Source organism: Strongylocentrotus purpuratus, unplaced genomic scaffold (genome assembly GCF_000002235.5).
Source record: "Strongylocentrotus purpuratus isolate Spur 01 unplaced genomic scaffold, Spur_5.0 spur5_scaffold_12, whole genome shotgun sequence".
In the NCBI taxonomy this organism is placed as follows: Eukaryota; Metazoa; Echinodermata; class Echinoidea; order Camarodonta; family Strongylocentrotidae; genus Strongylocentrotus; species Strongylocentrotus purpuratus.
In genome coordinates this window covers 270,601-287,870 of record NW_022145597.1, presented here as the reverse complement: position 1 = coordinate 287,870, position 17,270 = coordinate 270,601, and the positions used below count along the sequence as shown (strand labels likewise).

Sequence of the window (17,270 nt, the reverse complement as noted above, 5' to 3'; positions counted from 1 at the left end):
ATAAAGTTATCAAAATAATGAAGTTCATGCTATTAATACACATCCTGTTTTGAGGATTGAAAAAAAATGGTAATTAAAGGTATATGTACCGGATGTGTGCTGAAGTGGCAGGAATGAAGGCCGCTAAGTGCAGGCCTCTTGCACTCATTCTTCTAACACAATCGGTCTAGTTATGATTGGGTGCACAGGCAGAAAACGGAATATGAAACTCTTAAATCCGAGTCCAATAATACCGACAGAAACTGAAACTTGAACGTTGATAAGACTTGTATATTCTAAATAGAGGGGAATTTATGAGGAAATTTACATTTCCACGCGAGGTATACGTGGTGCTGGTAAATTATAGAGAACGACTTTGATTACAAATCAGCGGTTGTTGTCGGATTTGGTATAAAACAATTCAACGACGGCTTTAGGCCAAACACTTCTGTTGTGGTTGGGGTGTGGAAACGTTTCCATTTTGAGGGGATCTCTCGGATTTACAAGACTGCAAACGGTAAATATTGGCCTCGTCTTACTATCTTTAGCAGTTTTCTTGGTTTAAATTCTATTAGGGAATGATTCAAGAGAAGAAATGTTATTATGTTGTACGGCTTTTAACAATGAGTCTAATGGATGAAAGTGAATATGTGTGAACACTGATTTATAGAGCTAATATCTTTTAAAAGGCAATAATTTTTTACTTTTTTAGTGTGTTATTTTACTGTATCATGTCAGTTAAGACAAAAACATATTTACCCTAATTTTGTATCATCTTTTAAAAAAAACTATAGAATACGGCATTATTTTATAATATTGCTGCAATAATCTAATAGTCTTTTTTTTTCATTTATTAAATTGCCAGTTTGTTCTGCTGTGGGAATAATTACGACTCAGCGAAGTAGTAATTGCATTACTTGTTGTCATGGCGACAAAGAAGACATGTTGTGATCGATCAAGAGACAGGTGCTCCCATCTCATGTACCAATCATCACTAGAGACTCAAACGGCGGTTTCCTTAGGGGATATGGTTTATAATAAGCCCAAGTCAAGCCAATACATTCGTCCCTTGAGCCAGTCCAGCGAGGCACTCTGTAATGGATTGAAACGTTTGAGTTCGAACGGTCCTGATAACGGTGAAATAACAGAACACCAGCACGATGATCAAGAGGCGACATGCGCGCACTCTCAGACGCGCACTGTCGTGAACGGAGATACGGAATTCCTCAATGGCGGTGGCGACAAAGATCATCTTCTGACAGGCTCACATGGCAAGCACAATCATTACGGACGAGATAGATACGTGAATTGCATATGTCGACCACGTTACGACAGCGATTCATATGATGGCGGGAAGGAGGAGGAGGAATGTCTAGGTGAAGATGAACATGATGGAATAGTCACTGACTTGATAGTACATACCAAACACTTTGTTCGATCATTCTTTGGAAAAAGTTTCTTCAGATTCCACAGAGAGGTAGGCTCCATAATAAACAAATATACCATCCACTGAGAGGCTCTAGTTAAAATTATGGATCGAGGTGGAAGGAGTAGATAAATAGTGCTAAATTCTGTCGCCGAGGAATCCATAATTTCACTGGTGGCTTAAAATAGTGCATGATTCAGAGACGGCTGAAATATCCGTAAATATAACCATTTCTAAATTCGGTAATTTTGAGCCAGCCGTTGAAAAACGAGCGCCTTATACGTTTTATTCCAGTCAATTCCAATATTAGCTTTTTGTTGGCCTTCTCCTGTTGTTTATAATACGCACAACCAGCCGGCCCGTGTATTGTTATTATTAACGGGATAGTTGAGCTCTGTTGCAGAGGGCCCTAGACAAAATAATTTTGTTGTGAGTTAATTAAAAACTGAGTTTCAAATTTGAAAGAACATACAATTTAAATGACAAAATCATTTTGTTTGATCAAAATCGGTTCAGAGACGGCTGAAATGTACATGATTATAACGATTTCTAATATTTGTGTATCATCACAAATATTCCATAATTTGAAAAAGCCGTTACAAAAACGAAATAGCTAATTTAGGTCCTCAAAGGGCACTAGAACTGTCAAAAGAATTATTTATAAGAATAAGAGCAATATCCATGCACTTTGGAGGCAATTACAGTCTGAAAACAGAACTCAACTATCCTTTTAATTGATTAACGGTCACCGTATATATTTTGAAAGTGGAGCTGAATTGGTATGATCGTATGCAATATTCCTCAAGGACTTACATTTCAAAAGTGAATCTAAACAGTCTTGATTACGAGTACTTCAATCTGAAGAGTCAATTTCTGGTCAAAAATAAGATTAAAACATTTCAGTGATAAGAATATTAATAAATCTAATTTGTGCAATTTATATATGAAAATCTGTATACGCACTTTTTATGATTTTTCCCTTATTATTAATTCTGATAACTTTTGTTGCATCATAAGTACTTCAGGATTTCCCCAAACCGTTTTATATTGACGTCATTATTCCCAATGAATATCGACCATTATTGATGAGATGTGATTTGTATAACTTCCTCCCCCTCAGCATTCGACTGAAAAGATGGATGATAGTAAGAAAGCAAGGAGTGTGATGAACAACATCTTGGTTCCAGGCCCATTTCAGAATGGATTTGCATGTCTTGGTATCCATATTGAACAAGAGGAGATGGGGTTAAGGATCGTACATGTCTTCAGTGATTCACTCGCGTGTAAAGCTCATCTCAAGTAAGATTCATAGCCAATTATTCTTCATTTCTACGTTAACTTTGGTCTATTCTCAAACTATTAAGGCATTTTTTCATTTTGTATGTACATCAACAACAAAATCTACCCTTATGACTACCAGTGGCAGGGGCGGATCAAGCCGGCGGCAAGGGGGGGGGGGGGGGGATAATTTGTGAGAATTTTTTTAGCGGAGAATCAGCCGATGAATAAGGGAGGGAGGGGGGGGGGGTAATGAGCACTATTTTTTTTATTTTACTTGTTTTTGTTGCCAGGGGTGGGGGCTTGCTTCTTTTCTTTCTTTTTAAAGGTAAAATTGTGGCTAACATCTTTGTTTTTTACCTTTTTTGCCAGAGGTGGGGGGCCGTGCCCCCTGGCCTCCACCCTGGATCCGCCACTGACCTGTGGCGTAGATAGATGGCACATAAGGGGCAATACGCCCCCCCCTTGAATGGCGAAAAGGGGGGGGGGGCGAAAACTTTGACAAAACCCCTCCTATTCGTACGAGTGACTTCAATCAGAATGTTGACTTGTTTTATGTATCATAATATACAAGTAATTATCCGGGGGGGGGGGGGGGGGGGCAAGCGGACACTTTTTTTTTTTTTTTGGTCTCGAAATTTCAAAATTTGACATTTTTCTTCGTTGGGGGGGGGGTAAGGTCACCTTTTTTAGGTTAACGTGGGTATAATTTTTTTTTTTTTTTTTTTTAATAATTAAAAAAAAAAAAAAAAAAAAAAAAAACCCAAAGGGGGGGGGGGGGGGGGGGGGGGGTTTGGTTTTTTCAGGGGGGTTTACACACATAAAAATACCAAAGGGGGGGTTTGAACCCCCCAAACCCCCCCCCCCCCCTGCGTACGCCCCTGCCTGTTCTACATCACACACCGTTAACCTGGGTTAATCTTTTCATTTACATGTGCTTCTTGCGCTATGTCATTCGTTCTGATGGACGTATCTTTCCATTTGTTTCGATTGATTTATCCTATAAAACAAGGCTAAATTCATTGTATATACTTCTTTAGTTTAGAATGGGGCTGATTAAAGGAACACCATGTTCTTCTGCCATGCAAATACATAGATTACAGTTTAGGAGGTAAATGAACCAATTACATACACGTACATGCTCTGGATCTTACGAATATGATGTATGATAATGCATTGACGAACAGGATTGTTTCTCTTTTTTCTTTCTTCCTAATTGTCTTTCCTCGATTCTTTCTTTCTTTTTTAAAAGCCGGGAAAGGAAAAAAATGCTGGGGATTTCCCAATCTTTCAACAAATGAGAAGTTCATCTAGAAACATCCGGAAAGGCATGAACAATCTTTGTAAATGTATTTATTGCTACCTTCCTTTCTCCCTTCCTCCACTCTAAATATTAGTGAGGTTCTTCCCTAAGGTTTTTATTATAAAGTTGTTTAACCTTTGACACAAACAACGATCAGCTGATTTAATTCATCTTTCAGGGAATCTGATATTCTCACCCATCTAGACGATAAAGAACTGACCAATCAAGAGTTGGACGACATTCGAGGGATGTTCCGGGGAGTTCAAAAAGCATTCAAGCTGGTATGGATCACACACAAACAACTACAACTAAGAAGTATTTGTATTAGTTGAGAGTTATATTTCATAGACGTTAATTGGTAAATGTTGATTATGTAGGAATTACTGGATTTTATCGTTTAAGTGTTAACAGTAGGCCTAGTTTCCTATTACCCTTTCCTGAAACAATTATATTTTAATTTAGCGTCAAGGTAATGCAAAGTTTTGGGAAATTTTGAAAATTGGATGGATAGTAATTCTTTAAAATGTTGATATATTTGAATGGCCCTGTGGATGTATTATGCACTAGAAAATGTTACCCTTAGAGCGCCACTGTCCTACTTGTAGCTACTTGCTCCCTCTATATAGAAAACTTCCCCAATCGGTGCCTGAATCATTGAATATCATTGAATCGCATATGCTTCCAATATGTTCATTTGAACCAAATTCATGATCCCATACCGTTGTATTACCTTTAAGAATTCACTTTCAAATATTACTGTTTCCGTGGTTACAGACTATCTGGCGAGAAATCCATGAAGGAACCACGAATCGTTGGACTCAACTTACAATAAAAATCTCTATCACTGAAACGGGTAAGTATTGTTTTTTCTTTGTTATCGTTACCAACTGCATGAAAAATCATCAAGAACTAAATATTTGATCAAAAGTATGCTCTGAGAGTAAAGGTTTTGGAGTTGGCATCTTGTGTGTAAGTATTCTATAGTCAATAAAATGTCACGCTTAATGTATCTCTACTAATATCTGAATACTAAAGGTTTTCATTCGTAATTATTAACTGTTGTACCACTTTATTGTAAATTAAATCACATCTCTATCCTTGGTTTCTATGAATTCTTATTACGGTGTTTATCATGAGTAAAGATGATGTTTATTTATAAAATATATAACTTTCGACATATCTATTTACCCTAAATTATCTTAAGTTACTCGTACTAGCCAAACTAATCAGTACTTTATAACAACTCTTGATGGTCAGAAAGACAGCCATGGTGAGACATCGAGCCAAAGTTTTTTAACTGCAACGAGACCTATCCCGGATGCGTCAGCCATCCTATCGCTTCATTTGATTGGCTCAATAGGTATACGTCATGCGCAAGTCATCAATATTAATGATACGCACGCACACAGAATCTGATGCGATAATTTATCAAATATGAGACTTCATACAAAAATTAGAAATACAAAGCTAAGGTTACTTTAAATAAGTGACATTGCGACAAACCCGGATACATCCTCATTTCAGTTTGTGTGTTATTTTTCCTGTTCTGTATGTCTGGTAAAAATCACCTCTCTCGGATCGATCTAACGTATTCGGTTCTATTCCTTGTACTCACTATTATTCACTTTGTTTTCATCATGTGTCTTTCTCTCCTGTCTATATCCTTCCTACTTCCAATTACTTTGTCCGCGTGACGTCTTTAAAATGATTTGTTTTCTCTCTTTTTTAATTCTTCACGTTGTCCCTCTTGCTCTGGTTGTTTACAATTATCATCATATCGACAGATAATTACTTTGATTATCTCTTTAAAATGTTAACTGGTTGTGATAGCATTAATTGCGTTTCAGTCTCTTTAGTAATTTGTTCTGTTTTTGAGTTATTTGCCTTTGGAAATCTTATATTTATGAAAAAAGAAACAATTAGCATAATTATGATTTTTCCATGTAGGCTCACGTTAAATTGACATTGTTTGTAAAATTTCCAAAGAGGGAGAAAAATTACCCAATCATAATCAAATCAAAACTAATTCAACTTGTACTAGGAAAGTTTCTAGTTCATAAACAACAAACTAAGAATGATCTACACAATCAATTGAACTAGGCGTTGTGGCGTGCGCCTGTAATCCAGCTAACAGTGGAATTAAGTTACAAACTGATTCAGCCGAGGACGCAGGCTCGAAACGTCTTTCGGATGGTGACGTTTAAAGGTCGGTCCCCAGGCGTAAATAATCATATCTGATTGATACACGTCTGTAAAAACACAACACACACACACACACACACACAGAACGCACCTCTTCGACCCATGGTTCTCATCAAACAAGAGAAAAATCAATGCTGTGTAAATCATGTTGTCAAATTAATGAAAAAAGATCACGAAATATTATGACTGAAAGGATGTCATCAAACAAGGTTGAACCGAGCCGGAAGAAATACATGTCAATATAATTACCTTTCTGTTTAATTTGAATTGAATGATTGCATTTGGGTGTGGATCATGCGCGCTGACCTGTGATTGCCCTGTCATGTGAGGCCGGCCTTGCTATATGATGGTCGAGAGCATGATGATGATCAGGGACCCGTTTCACAAAGCCTTTTTGCAATGACAAATTACCAAAATCAGTGACAAATCTGCTGACAACCAATCAGAAGCAAGGATTTAAGTAGCTTATAACAAAAACTGTCATCTGTCACTGATGACAAGTTTTGTGAAACGCCCTCCAGGAACATCGTTTTCTAGATTATTTTAGGTCTAAATATTTCTTGCACAGTGTCACATCACTGTCCATACGGAATGAATTACTCGAAAAAGATATAGCGCCAATCAAAATTGTAGACGTACCATTGCCTTTTTCTATCAGTTCCTTTATTTCATTCGGTCAACGCCTATGACTGACTACTTTTCTGAACTATCTTTTCACGATCTATTTAATGATTCTCCTTCTTCTTTAAATTGTTCAGTTTGTCGTTCTTTCGAGATCGAAGTGATCGTGAGTCGTGCTCCTATTAGACCCATGCCAGCATCAACTCAATGTCATTTCATTACCAAAGACCGGATGGTGGTCATCAGATCTACATGCATTACGATGACGATGGCTCTCTCAACATGAGCGAACTCGTTCATGAAGATCCCGGATGTATAGATAGAGGTATGTTGCAACTCTGAAATCTCGCATTTCTATTCATGCCTTGATCTTTCCCTTCCGCTTTTTTTTCTCCCCTATTTTATTTAATCAGTCTGTTCATTTTGTATAAATATTGTAATCAAAACTCTTTATGCAATATTGTTATATAAATAAAGCGATACAATGCCTCGTCTGAGGAAAAACGAAAAGAAAAACTCTGAACTCTCCGTGTACAGAGAGGGGGGGGGGGGGTTAACATTTTTAAATCGGACCGAAAATTTCGCAACGACTCAGCCAGCCGCTGAATAAGGGGGGGGGGGGGTAAGAGGACACTTTTTTTTTTTGGTCTCGAAATTTGAAAATTTGTCATTTTGCTCCGTTGGGGGGGGGGGGGGTAAGGTGAACTTTTTTAGGTCAGCCATTGGTATATATTTTATTTATTTTTTAATGAAAAAAAAATTACCAAAGGGGAGGGGGGGGGTTTCCTCTAAAATACACACACCCAACCCCAAACCCCCTGCGTACGCGCCTGGGTGTAGCTATAGGTTATTGTAGAGATAGAGGTATGTTCAACTCTGAACACTCCCATGGTTACCTTGATATAGCTGTACTGGTGAGATTGAAAATGGTGAAATCCGAGACTTTTCTGGTGAAACCAGTTTTCAACGATCATTAATATTTACAACTTTAGTAAATGAACAAAATATGCTTTGAGGACATAATCATACAAATTGAAAGTAATTCATGAAAATGACTATAATTATCTATTTCTCTATTTCAGCGTCGTTTTACTTTGACTTCTACTTCTGCTCACGATCTCAATCACGTACAATCTTAGGACAGCTATGTACACTACGACACCGAACCACTAACCATGGGGACAAAGTGTTCAACTGTACGACTGGCTTGATGGAAGTAAGTTGACATATTCATGTACAAGAATAATAGAGAGGAGAGAGTGAGGAAGGGAGAGAGAGAGGGGCGGGAAGAGGGAGAGGGAGAGAGGGGGAGAGAGGGATACGTGTGTATGCGTGTGTGTGTGTGTGTGTGCGTGCGTGTGTGTGTGTGTGTGTGTGCGTGTGTGCGTGTGCGTGTGTGTGGGAGGAGGGCAGAGTTAGATTTCGGGTGAGGGGGTGATGTTATCATTAAAGGGAATTTTCCATGGCAGGAAAGGGTAGTCTTGGCTAACTAATTGTATTTAATTAATTGATTTGATTTACCTCATTAACAATTTACTTCCATTTAAAAAACTTTACAATGATAGCATGGCATGATTACAAACTCTTATCTTTATAGTTGAGCTTTGGTGATCTTACATGTATATTGAGATAGTTGATCTTTGTTGATCTTACATGTATGTTGGTATAGTTGATCTTTGGTGATCTTACATGTATGTTGAGATAGTTGATCTGAGGTGATCTTACATGTATGTTGGGATAGTTGATCTTTGGTGATCTTACATGTATGTTGGTATAGTTGACCTTTGGTGATCTTACATGTATGTTGGTATAGTTGATCTTAGGTGATCTTACATGTATGTTGAGATAGTTGATCTTTGGGGATCTTACATGTATGTTGGGATAGTTGATCTTAGGTGATCTTACATGTATGTTGAGATAGTTGATCTTAGGTGATCTTACATGTATGTTGGTATAGTTGATCTTTGTTGATCTTACATGTATGTTGGTATAGTTGATCTTTCGTGATCTTACATGTATGTTGGGATAGTTGATCTTTGTTGATCTTACATGTGTGTTGGGATAGTTGATCTTTCGTGATCTTACATGTATGTTGGTATAGTTGATCTTTGGTGATCTTACATGTATGTTGGGATAGTTGATCTTTGGTGATCTTACATGTATGTTGGGATAGTTGATCTTTGGTGATCTAACATGTATGTTGAGATAGTTAATCTGAGGTGATCTTACATGTATGTTGGTATAGTTGATCTCTGGTGATCTTACATGTATGTTGGTATAGTTGATCTCTGGTGATCTTACATGTATGTTGGTATAGTTGACCTTTGGTGATCTTACATGTATGTTGAGATAGTTGATCTGAGGTGATCTTACATGTATGTTGAGATAGTTGATCTTAGGTGATCTTACATGTATGTTGGGATAGTTGATCTTAGGTGATCTTACATGTATGTTCGGATAGTTGATCTTTGGTGATCTTACATTTTTTTTTTTTTTTTTTTTTTGTTTCTTTTATTTCTTTTATTTCAGAGTTTGCCGTCGGGACGAACTCGAGACATGCGAATATACCTTTTGGATCGTATCCACACTCCTGATGAGGAATATAAGTTTAGAGTCTTTCTACGGAATGGCAATCAGGGTAAATTCAACAAGATAGTGTTAGGCCATTAAAACAAATATACATGTTTAGCGACCCCGCCCGCTTCGTTTTTGGGGGCCGCCTCCTATTTTTTTTTTTTTTTTTTTTTTTTTTTTTTTTAAGAAAAAAAAAACATGAAAAATGCTGCTAAAATGGATCTATTTCTGATTTAAAAAAAAAAAAAAAAAAAATTGTCGGGGGCCATCTTGAAAAATAGCACGACTATCAGGGAAAATGTACCGAACGGCCATTTTGGGCGACCATTTTGAAAGAAAAGAAAGAAAAAAAAAAGGGCCTCCTCCTTCCTATTTTAAAAATATCAGGACGCCAAACATATTTTTAAAATATTTATTTGGCCTTATATTTGCAGGATGGGAATAAATCAAATGGAAATAATGACACGGAGATTTAGTTATGAAGTCAATAAGCAGAAAGTGGCAGAATATTGCTCGTTTGATTATCTCAAAACGTTCGATTACCAAATTTGAAATGTAAAAATTTTATTCATACGCGTTGACAAACCGTATTTATGAAGGTTGCCAAATTAAAGAAAGTAGCGCAAAGGTGCACAATATTCAGGGCTGCAATTAAAGTTATAATATTGAACCCAGGAATTATGTTATTGTGTCGCTTCAGAACGCGAATTAAACTTATATTTCCAAATATATAGGTTCGTGATATTAGAACCGAATCCGAGGCACAACAGAAAATGTGTGCATGTACCCTTTTTGAAGAAAAAAAAACTCACCTTTCGTTCATAATAACATACATAATATGTGAGAAATTAAAATGTTAATTGTCAAAATTTCAAAGATAATATCATCTTCTGCCTCTTATTTCCTTTTTAGTTTGCAAAAACATACTATAAGGAACGGACATTGATTAATTTTCCAGCTTCCTTTAATTGTTTTCCCCTTCCTCTTTTATCCCCACTCTCTCTCTCTCTCTTTCTCTTTTCTTCTTCCCATGCCTCTGTTAATGTAAAATCATTCTGATCTCTCATTGAACTGTTGCTCTTCTTTCGTTTGTTTGCTTCTTAATATTCTCTCTCTCTCTCTCTCTCTCTCTTCCTCTTTTTTCTTTGTTATTCTTTTTTTCTCTCTTCTTTTTTCCTTCTTATTTCTTCTTTTTTTCCTCTCTTTTTCTTCTTCTACTTCTCCTTCTTTTTCGTTTTTCTTTCTTTTTCTATCTGACCCAGATCAATACTTGACGAACGTCGATGGTAAGATTCAGCTTCGTTCTATGGATCAGGCCCGGTCAGATGCTCTCTTCAGAACTTACGATGTTTAGCCATCTTTAAAGATAAAGGCCAGTTATGGTAATGCAATTACTTTGTGAAAGAAACAGTGTGGAATCGATCAGAAAAGGGTTGATCATCTAGCATATAAGTATCGGTGTGTACTGCAAGGTTCTGGAATCATCAAAATGATAAGAAATTTGGTCCAGTCCTGGTAAAGTTACAAGCACTTTTCACATAAAGATGTATATGGGACTACGCGACACGTGCGCGATATCTATCAGGTCCAAATAGATATAATAATGTACCAAATACATTTTTGCTTCCCTTTATTTTTTTTATTTTTTTTTCTCTTCTTTTTTTTTTTTTTTTTTTAAACTTTTGTTTGTTTGTTCGTTCTATGATGGTGTGTGTTTTGTATACTGTTGTAGTTGTACTTGTTATGTGTTTAAATGTTGTGTGGGGAGGGGGTAGTAGGTGTTTTCTAGCTCTTTCTCTTTTTATATATATAATTTTTTTGTCTCAAAAGGAAAATTAAGAGGAATATAGATTAACAGAATAAAGTGGAAAAGAAATAATTTGAGATTTATAATCAAACTGATCGAGAAAATGGTACAAACGTTATTTGCGATTTTTTTTTGTTTTTGTTTGTTTGTTTTTTGGGTGGAAATATAATTTTGTTTATGTGAATATTTTTCATCTGTAAATGTGTAACTTTAGTTGGAACCTTGAATGTAAATGTAAAAGTTCATTTGCAAATTTATTAAGACCTATGTTAAAATTATTTGTTAGTTTGTATACGATGTCATAAATTATGTACAATTTTTCTTTGTGAGAGAAATTAATAAAAACCTATGAAAACAAAAAGTATATCAATTAGTAGGCGGTTTCTCGGCAAAATTTGTATCATCACGTATTAGTCAAAACATATTCTTTAACATGATTGGTAATAAGAGCTTCCATTTCATTTTTTGAGAGAGAGGAATTTCCAAAACTGGTCTTTACCTTTAAGGTTAAGTATTTGCCTCCATCCCGGCTCGGATGCTTGACCAACAAACGATATGGTCACAATTACAAAAAAATATCACAGATACACGTTTGGGAGACAAAATAGCCAATCATAAATATTTATTTTTCTCTTGCTGTTTGTTGTTTGAATGTTTGTTGTTTTTGTTGTTGTATATGTTGATCTTGATGCACATATCGTTCCGTGATAGTGAACTTTATTCGTCAGAACCCGTGTTGAGCTTCAAGAAGGAAGAAAAAAACCTTTGCTCTGTCCAGAATATTGGTAATTTCTCTAAGACGATAGGCAGTTTAAATCGCTTACGGTATAGGACTACTATGGATTACTTTGTAAATGGTATTAAGACGATATGAACTGGTATCAAAATGACTGCCAAAATCCTAGATGTGCTTCATGAATACCCTTTGCTTAACCTCTTGAAAAGAATACTTCCACCTGCACATTGGCAGTTATTATTCTAAGATGCTCAAAGTGGAACTTCTCCATGTGTAAAAGATCTGTGGATATTTTGGGTCATTTGTATCATGTGCTATCTGTAAATTCCCTTAACACCAGTACATATCACATATCATTTGATCTAGGCAATGTTCGATCCGGTTCTAAAGAAGACACCAATTCTCATATATTCAGTCAAGTGTTTTTCTTGTGATATAATTATTTTAGTGTCGATTTAAGACGAAATAGAAAAACTGCACATGTACAATTATTTGAGGTATCTGTTTATAAGACATCAGGGGCGGATCTAGGTGGGTTTTGGCGGTTTACCCCCCCCCCCCCCCCGCGGTCAAGTAAAATTTTGAAAAAAGGGGAAAAAGGGGGAGAAGAAAACAAAAAAAGAAGTATAACAGTAAAACGGCGCGATTTTTGGAAAATCCTGGATCCACCGCTGGGTCAAACCAACCCCTTGGCAAAAAGCTAGATCCGCTCCTGAACATCCCTTAATATTCCTGTATATACTTATTAAACTGTATAAATATATGTTCTGTAAATATTATAATAGTTTTTGTAAGAGATTTAACAAAATTGTTTCCTTCACTATCTTGCCTGTACAGATCGATTAGAATGATTTCCCGTCTTATATCAGCTAATTTCTTAACCCTATTCTGACTGCACGAAATCTACGACTACGGCGCAACCGCTGCAGATCGCGACTTTCTTTTTCTGTTAATTTTTTTCTTCCAAGTGTGCCGCAACTTTAGAAATTAATTAGCTTGCAAAAATCGGATAATCCTTTACGATTTTGCATGTTTGTGTACAAAATACTGCTTTTCCTAAATTGCTGTCCTATAGTCCTGCCAATTGTGTTTTTTATGCACGTTCTTGACCTTATATGTCTTAAAATTCATCAAGATGCATTTTTAGAATATGACAAATCATTACAACAAAGGAAATACATTAAAAAAAAATTAAAAAACGAATACATAAGAAAGTGTTTTTTTTTAATTAAAAAAAAAATTGATTTGAAATTTGACAATTTTTCAATACAAGATCGTTGACCATCGTAGGGCTACTTCTCAACTGTTTTCGAAAGATTGACCTTCATACCTCATTTCTAAAGTGAATATTATAATTATTTAAAAAAAATTGTAGGCATCTGATTTTCATTAATTATAATAAGGTAATAAATAGCAAATAATAAACAAATTATACGTGTCAATTTCAAATTCTTGCGTCAACTGGACTTTCCGCGGCAGAGATCTTGGGGTAGGGGCAATTTGACCCCCTCCCCCTCCCAGTCAAAACTTGCTCTCATAAAGCCCAGTCAGGCAAGGGTTACAGCTAAATATTATCACATGAGACAGCGATTGTACTACATATAGTGTAATATTAAATTGTAGTTTGGTTCAACAATGAATGATGAATGCGCGCATGGAAATGTATTTATGAAAGTCTTTTTCCTTCTTCAATCCTTTCTTTCTTTAAAGCTTAACGCCACAATTTGAGAGATTGAAGTCAGGTCTGCATCTTTTACAAAAAAATGTACAACATATGAAAATTAAAAATTGAATGATGAATGTGATGTTTATTCCTCGTTTGAGTTTGGCACGTTTTGTATAAACATGTACTAGCTGTGTAGTTAATTTTGATTCTTTTCTTCATTAATGACTCAATAGTGAGCAACATTATTATTTTGCTCAACAGGGGGGGGGGGGGGGGAATGGAGCAACATTTTTTTTGTAATCAACACCCCCCCCCCCCCCCCCCCTCCTCTTGATCAAAAAAAAAAGGGGGGAGGTTTGCGCGATCGAACCCCTTGTTTGTACGGGGTGCTGTAATATACACAATTATACTTCCGAATATCAAGCAATGATTACAGACATGTATATTGTATGTCAATAACGACACACCAATAGTCTCCCTTAAGTAAATGTGAGATTTTATATAACAAACAGAATCAGGTTAAAATGCTGAAATTTGAGTTGGTGTCCGGACAACTTATAGCATAATCAGGTGCAACTAAGATGATATTTTGCTATTTGATCAAATTTTTTATAAATTTTGATCGTACTTGGACATCATTTTTACTAGATTTAAGCATTGCCTTGTTTTAAGTTAAACGGACACACTGCAACATTTGCACTTGTATGACAATTAATTTACCCAGTCGGTCCATTTTGTGTTATTTGTTTGACGTGGTATAGGAAGTTCATATTTAGATAAGGCTATAGTACATATACATGCTAATCGCAAGACTTCACTACCTTGAACATTGTAAATATTTACTGTATGTTATATGTAATAATATTGCTGTATAAAACTTTTAAGTGTTAATTGTTCGGTATCAACGAACTTGAGCCTTTCTTGTTAGTTGGTTTTTAACATTTCAGAAAAAGTGTAGCTGTATTTTGCATGAATCTATCTACCACGCTGTGTATAAAAACATAGAAAGTTTTAGGCGAAAGATTAATCTATTTTAGACGAAGGCCTCTGTATTAAACTGAATAAAATAATTTGTATTCCATATTTTAGATTCTTAACTTTTCTTTTTGCAATCCGACAAAGGAAAGAGAGAGAAAACGTGTTGGGAAAGAGATATAAGATATAAAGAGAGAGTGAGAGAGAGAGAGAGAGAGAGAGAGAGCGAGAGAGAGAGAGAGAGAGACAGAGAGAGACAGAGAAAAGGCGGGAGGGGGGCGGGGGTGGGTGGTAACGGACTTTGTAAATGGCTTGTGCATACCTGTTGCTTATATCACTTCCAACCATTCCCCCTCTCTCTCTCTCTCTGTCAGTCTGTTTATCTGTCTCTGTCTCTCTCTCTCTCTCTCTCTCTATCTCTTTTTTTACCATTCTATTTCAACAAGGAAAGACACGCCACCATTTACATTGATAAACAAGGTAATCACCATGACAACCTCCCCTCCCCCCCCCCCCAAAAAAAAATGCCTTTCCTCTTTTATTTCTATATTCTGTTTTCTTCATCAAATCCCTCTTCTTTCTCATTTGTTCTACCCACATGAGAGAACATCATATTTAAATTGAAAAACTCAAAAGAGTAGCATTAGAATTGCAACATTAAATATTAAGCAGTTTTAACTGCATTTCGAAACATAAGGCTGCAATATGCAAAACAAATCAAAATAATTCACACAGCTTTACTTACACAAGAACTGTTATTTAATGAAATATTTTTTTCTTTTCCTTTTCGAGACAATTGGTATTTGATCAACATGGTCAAAAAGACTTGATTGAAAATCACATTTTAATACAAGATAGATTTATCAAATGACAGAATATTAAATCATTGGGTGTAGATTTACACATTTGAGACAAAGATAAAGATCCAAACCTCATTCATTATGGTAAAGAAAAAAACACCCAGCACACAATAGACCAGTTCGTGGTTGGCACATGTCCCAAATGATCCCGAATGTCCACAGATCTTAAAAACATGGAGAGGTCCCACTTTGTACATTTTGAAATAATCAGTCCTACAGCGATGGAGGTGCTCCATAAATAGCTTGTGTTTCCCCCTTTCAAAGAATACTTCCACCTGCGTATCATGGATTGTACTGCTTGTGCATAAATGAATAATGATTACATAACTTCCATGAGCATGTATCCAGTATCTTGTCTCTGTGTAATTGACAATTTGGTCTGCAATGACCTTTATCTGCTCATTCTCAGACTGTAACTATGAATTGGCAAGTGAGGATGACAACAAAGTAGTTCTGCACATCAGTAGCCTTCTAATGATGCATACTCACCTCAGTGTTATAAGATACAGAAATGTGAAATGTGCTACTCCTAAGTATTTACCTTTTTATCTCCCGCAACTTCTTTTTTTTTGGGGGGGGGGGTCAGTTTACCATGTCAAGTTTTAAAGAAGCTAAAATGTCAAAATGCATCAATATTTCAAATCCTGAAAATTATCATTCTTGCTATAAATATTAATCAATCTTCATCATGATTTCCATGAAAATTAGCCATTTTCCTAAAAACATGATATGAGAAAAATATATTAACATGAAGTAAATGTATTCATTGAGATGGTATTAATAAACAACTCAGAATTTCCCTGAAACGCAACAAGGGTTTGATAACAGTAGTTTTTATCTTATCATGGGGCAACTAAAATGGACTGACGAATGAATAAAAACAGTTTGTTTTGTTAGCCCATTTCATTTGCCCCTTTGAGACAAATCATTGCTTGTTTTAAAATGTGAAATAACGTAATTGTTATCAATTTAATATGTAATTCATATACATGTGATGCATTATAAATGGAAGACAAGTTACAAATGAAAACACACATACAAATGTCTTACATTTGATTTTACATTTGATTTATTTCTTTGTTTAGTCTTGGGCAAACAAAAATCAGCCAAGTTTGTTAGCATGACTGGACAACCAGGAATTCAAGATTAAAGATAAAGTTGAGTTCTGGTCATGTGATTGCATTGTGAAAGAAACGGTGTGGAATCTTTTAGAAAAGGTTGATCCTCTAGTATATAAGTATTTGTGTGTATTGCAAGGTTCTGGAATCATCAAAATGATAAGAAATTTGACCAAATCTTGGCAAAGTTACAATCACTGTACACAGAATGATGTATATGGGACTACACAAACACATGGCAAAAAAAATCCTACCTGGATTTTTACGATGTTTCATGTCATATTTAGAATATGAAGGCATTTGAAGAGCCATGCTTTTCAGGTAACATGTTTAATCTGATGTTCTTCCATCCTTGTATAATAACAATGATAATGCTCACAAATTGTTTTTTTACCTCTTTCCAGAATTCAACCTTCTCTTTAAAGGGATAGTTGAGTTCTGTTGCAGAGGGCGCTACACAAAATATTTTTTGTGAGATAATGAAAAACTGAGTGTCAAATTTGAAAGAACATAATATTTAAATGAAAAAATCATCTTTGTTTGATCAAATTGGTTCAGAGACGGCTGAAATATAACGATTTCTAATACTTGTGTACCACCACAAATATTAGATATTTTGAATTTTTTTTTAAAAACCGTTGGAAAAAACGAAATAACGCCTTTTACGTCATATTTCAGCCAATGGCGATGTTGGCTTTTTTGTTGACATTTTCGTGTTGCTTATA

The 17,270-nt window shown here is 35.7% G+C and overlaps 2 protein-coding genes and 1 long non-coding RNA gene across 3 annotated transcripts; all 3 read left to right on the top strand.

The window, feature by feature from the left end:
* The first annotated feature begins 216 nt into the window (after positions 1–216).
* LOC115918145 lies at positions 217–2,708 on the top strand. Its single transcript, XM_030982503.1, has 3 exons — positions 217–496; positions 845–1,456; positions 2,526–2,708. The coding sequence occupies exons 2-3, from the start codon at positions 905–907 to the stop codon at positions 2,706–2,708; spliced, it is 735 nt and encodes a 244-aa protein (XP_030838363.1). The 5' UTR covers positions 217–496; positions 845–904.
* On the top strand, positions 2,651–7,006 carry LOC105441282. Its single transcript, XR_004063471.1, has 4 exons — positions 2,651–2,704; positions 4,165–4,267; positions 4,761–4,839; positions 6,947–7,006. It is a non-coding gene; the product is annotated as an uncharacterized LOC105441282 (long non-coding RNA).
* A 4-nt stretch (positions 7,007–7,010) lies between these two features.
* On the top strand, positions 7,011–9,542 carry LOC115918179. Its single transcript, XM_030981533.1, has 3 exons — positions 7,011–7,134; positions 7,892–8,025; positions 9,339–9,542. Exons 1-3 carry the CDS (start codon positions 7,017–7,019, stop codon positions 9,477–9,479), a joined length of 393 nt encoding a protein of 130 aa, XP_030837393.1. The 5' UTR covers positions 7,011–7,016; the 3' UTR covers positions 9,480–9,542.
* The last annotated feature ends 7,728 nt before the right edge of the window (positions 9,543–17,270 follow it).

Excerpts from the sequence above, each read along its gene's own strand:
- LOC115918179 (XM_030981533.1), top strand. The coding sequence starts at position 7,017 with ATGTCATTTCATTACCAAAGACCGGATGGTGGTCATCAGATCTACATG. Across the intron at positions 7,135-7,891 it reads TCCCGGATGTATAGATAGAG|CGTCGTTTTACTTTGACTTC; the intron begins GTATGTTGCAAC and ends TCTCTATTTCAG. Across the intron at positions 8,026-9,338 it reads GTACGACTGGCTTGATGGAA|AGTTTGCCGTCGGGACGAAC; the intron begins GTAAGTTGACAT and ends CTTTTATTTCAG.
- LOC115918145 (XM_030982503.1), top strand. The coding sequence starts at position 905 with ATGGCGACAAAGAAGACATGTTGTGATCGATCAAGAGACAGGTGCTCC. Across the intron at positions 1,457-2,525 it reads TCTTCAGATTCCACAGAGAG|CATTCGACTGAAAAGATGGA; the intron begins GTAGGCTCCATA and ends CCTCCCCCTCAG.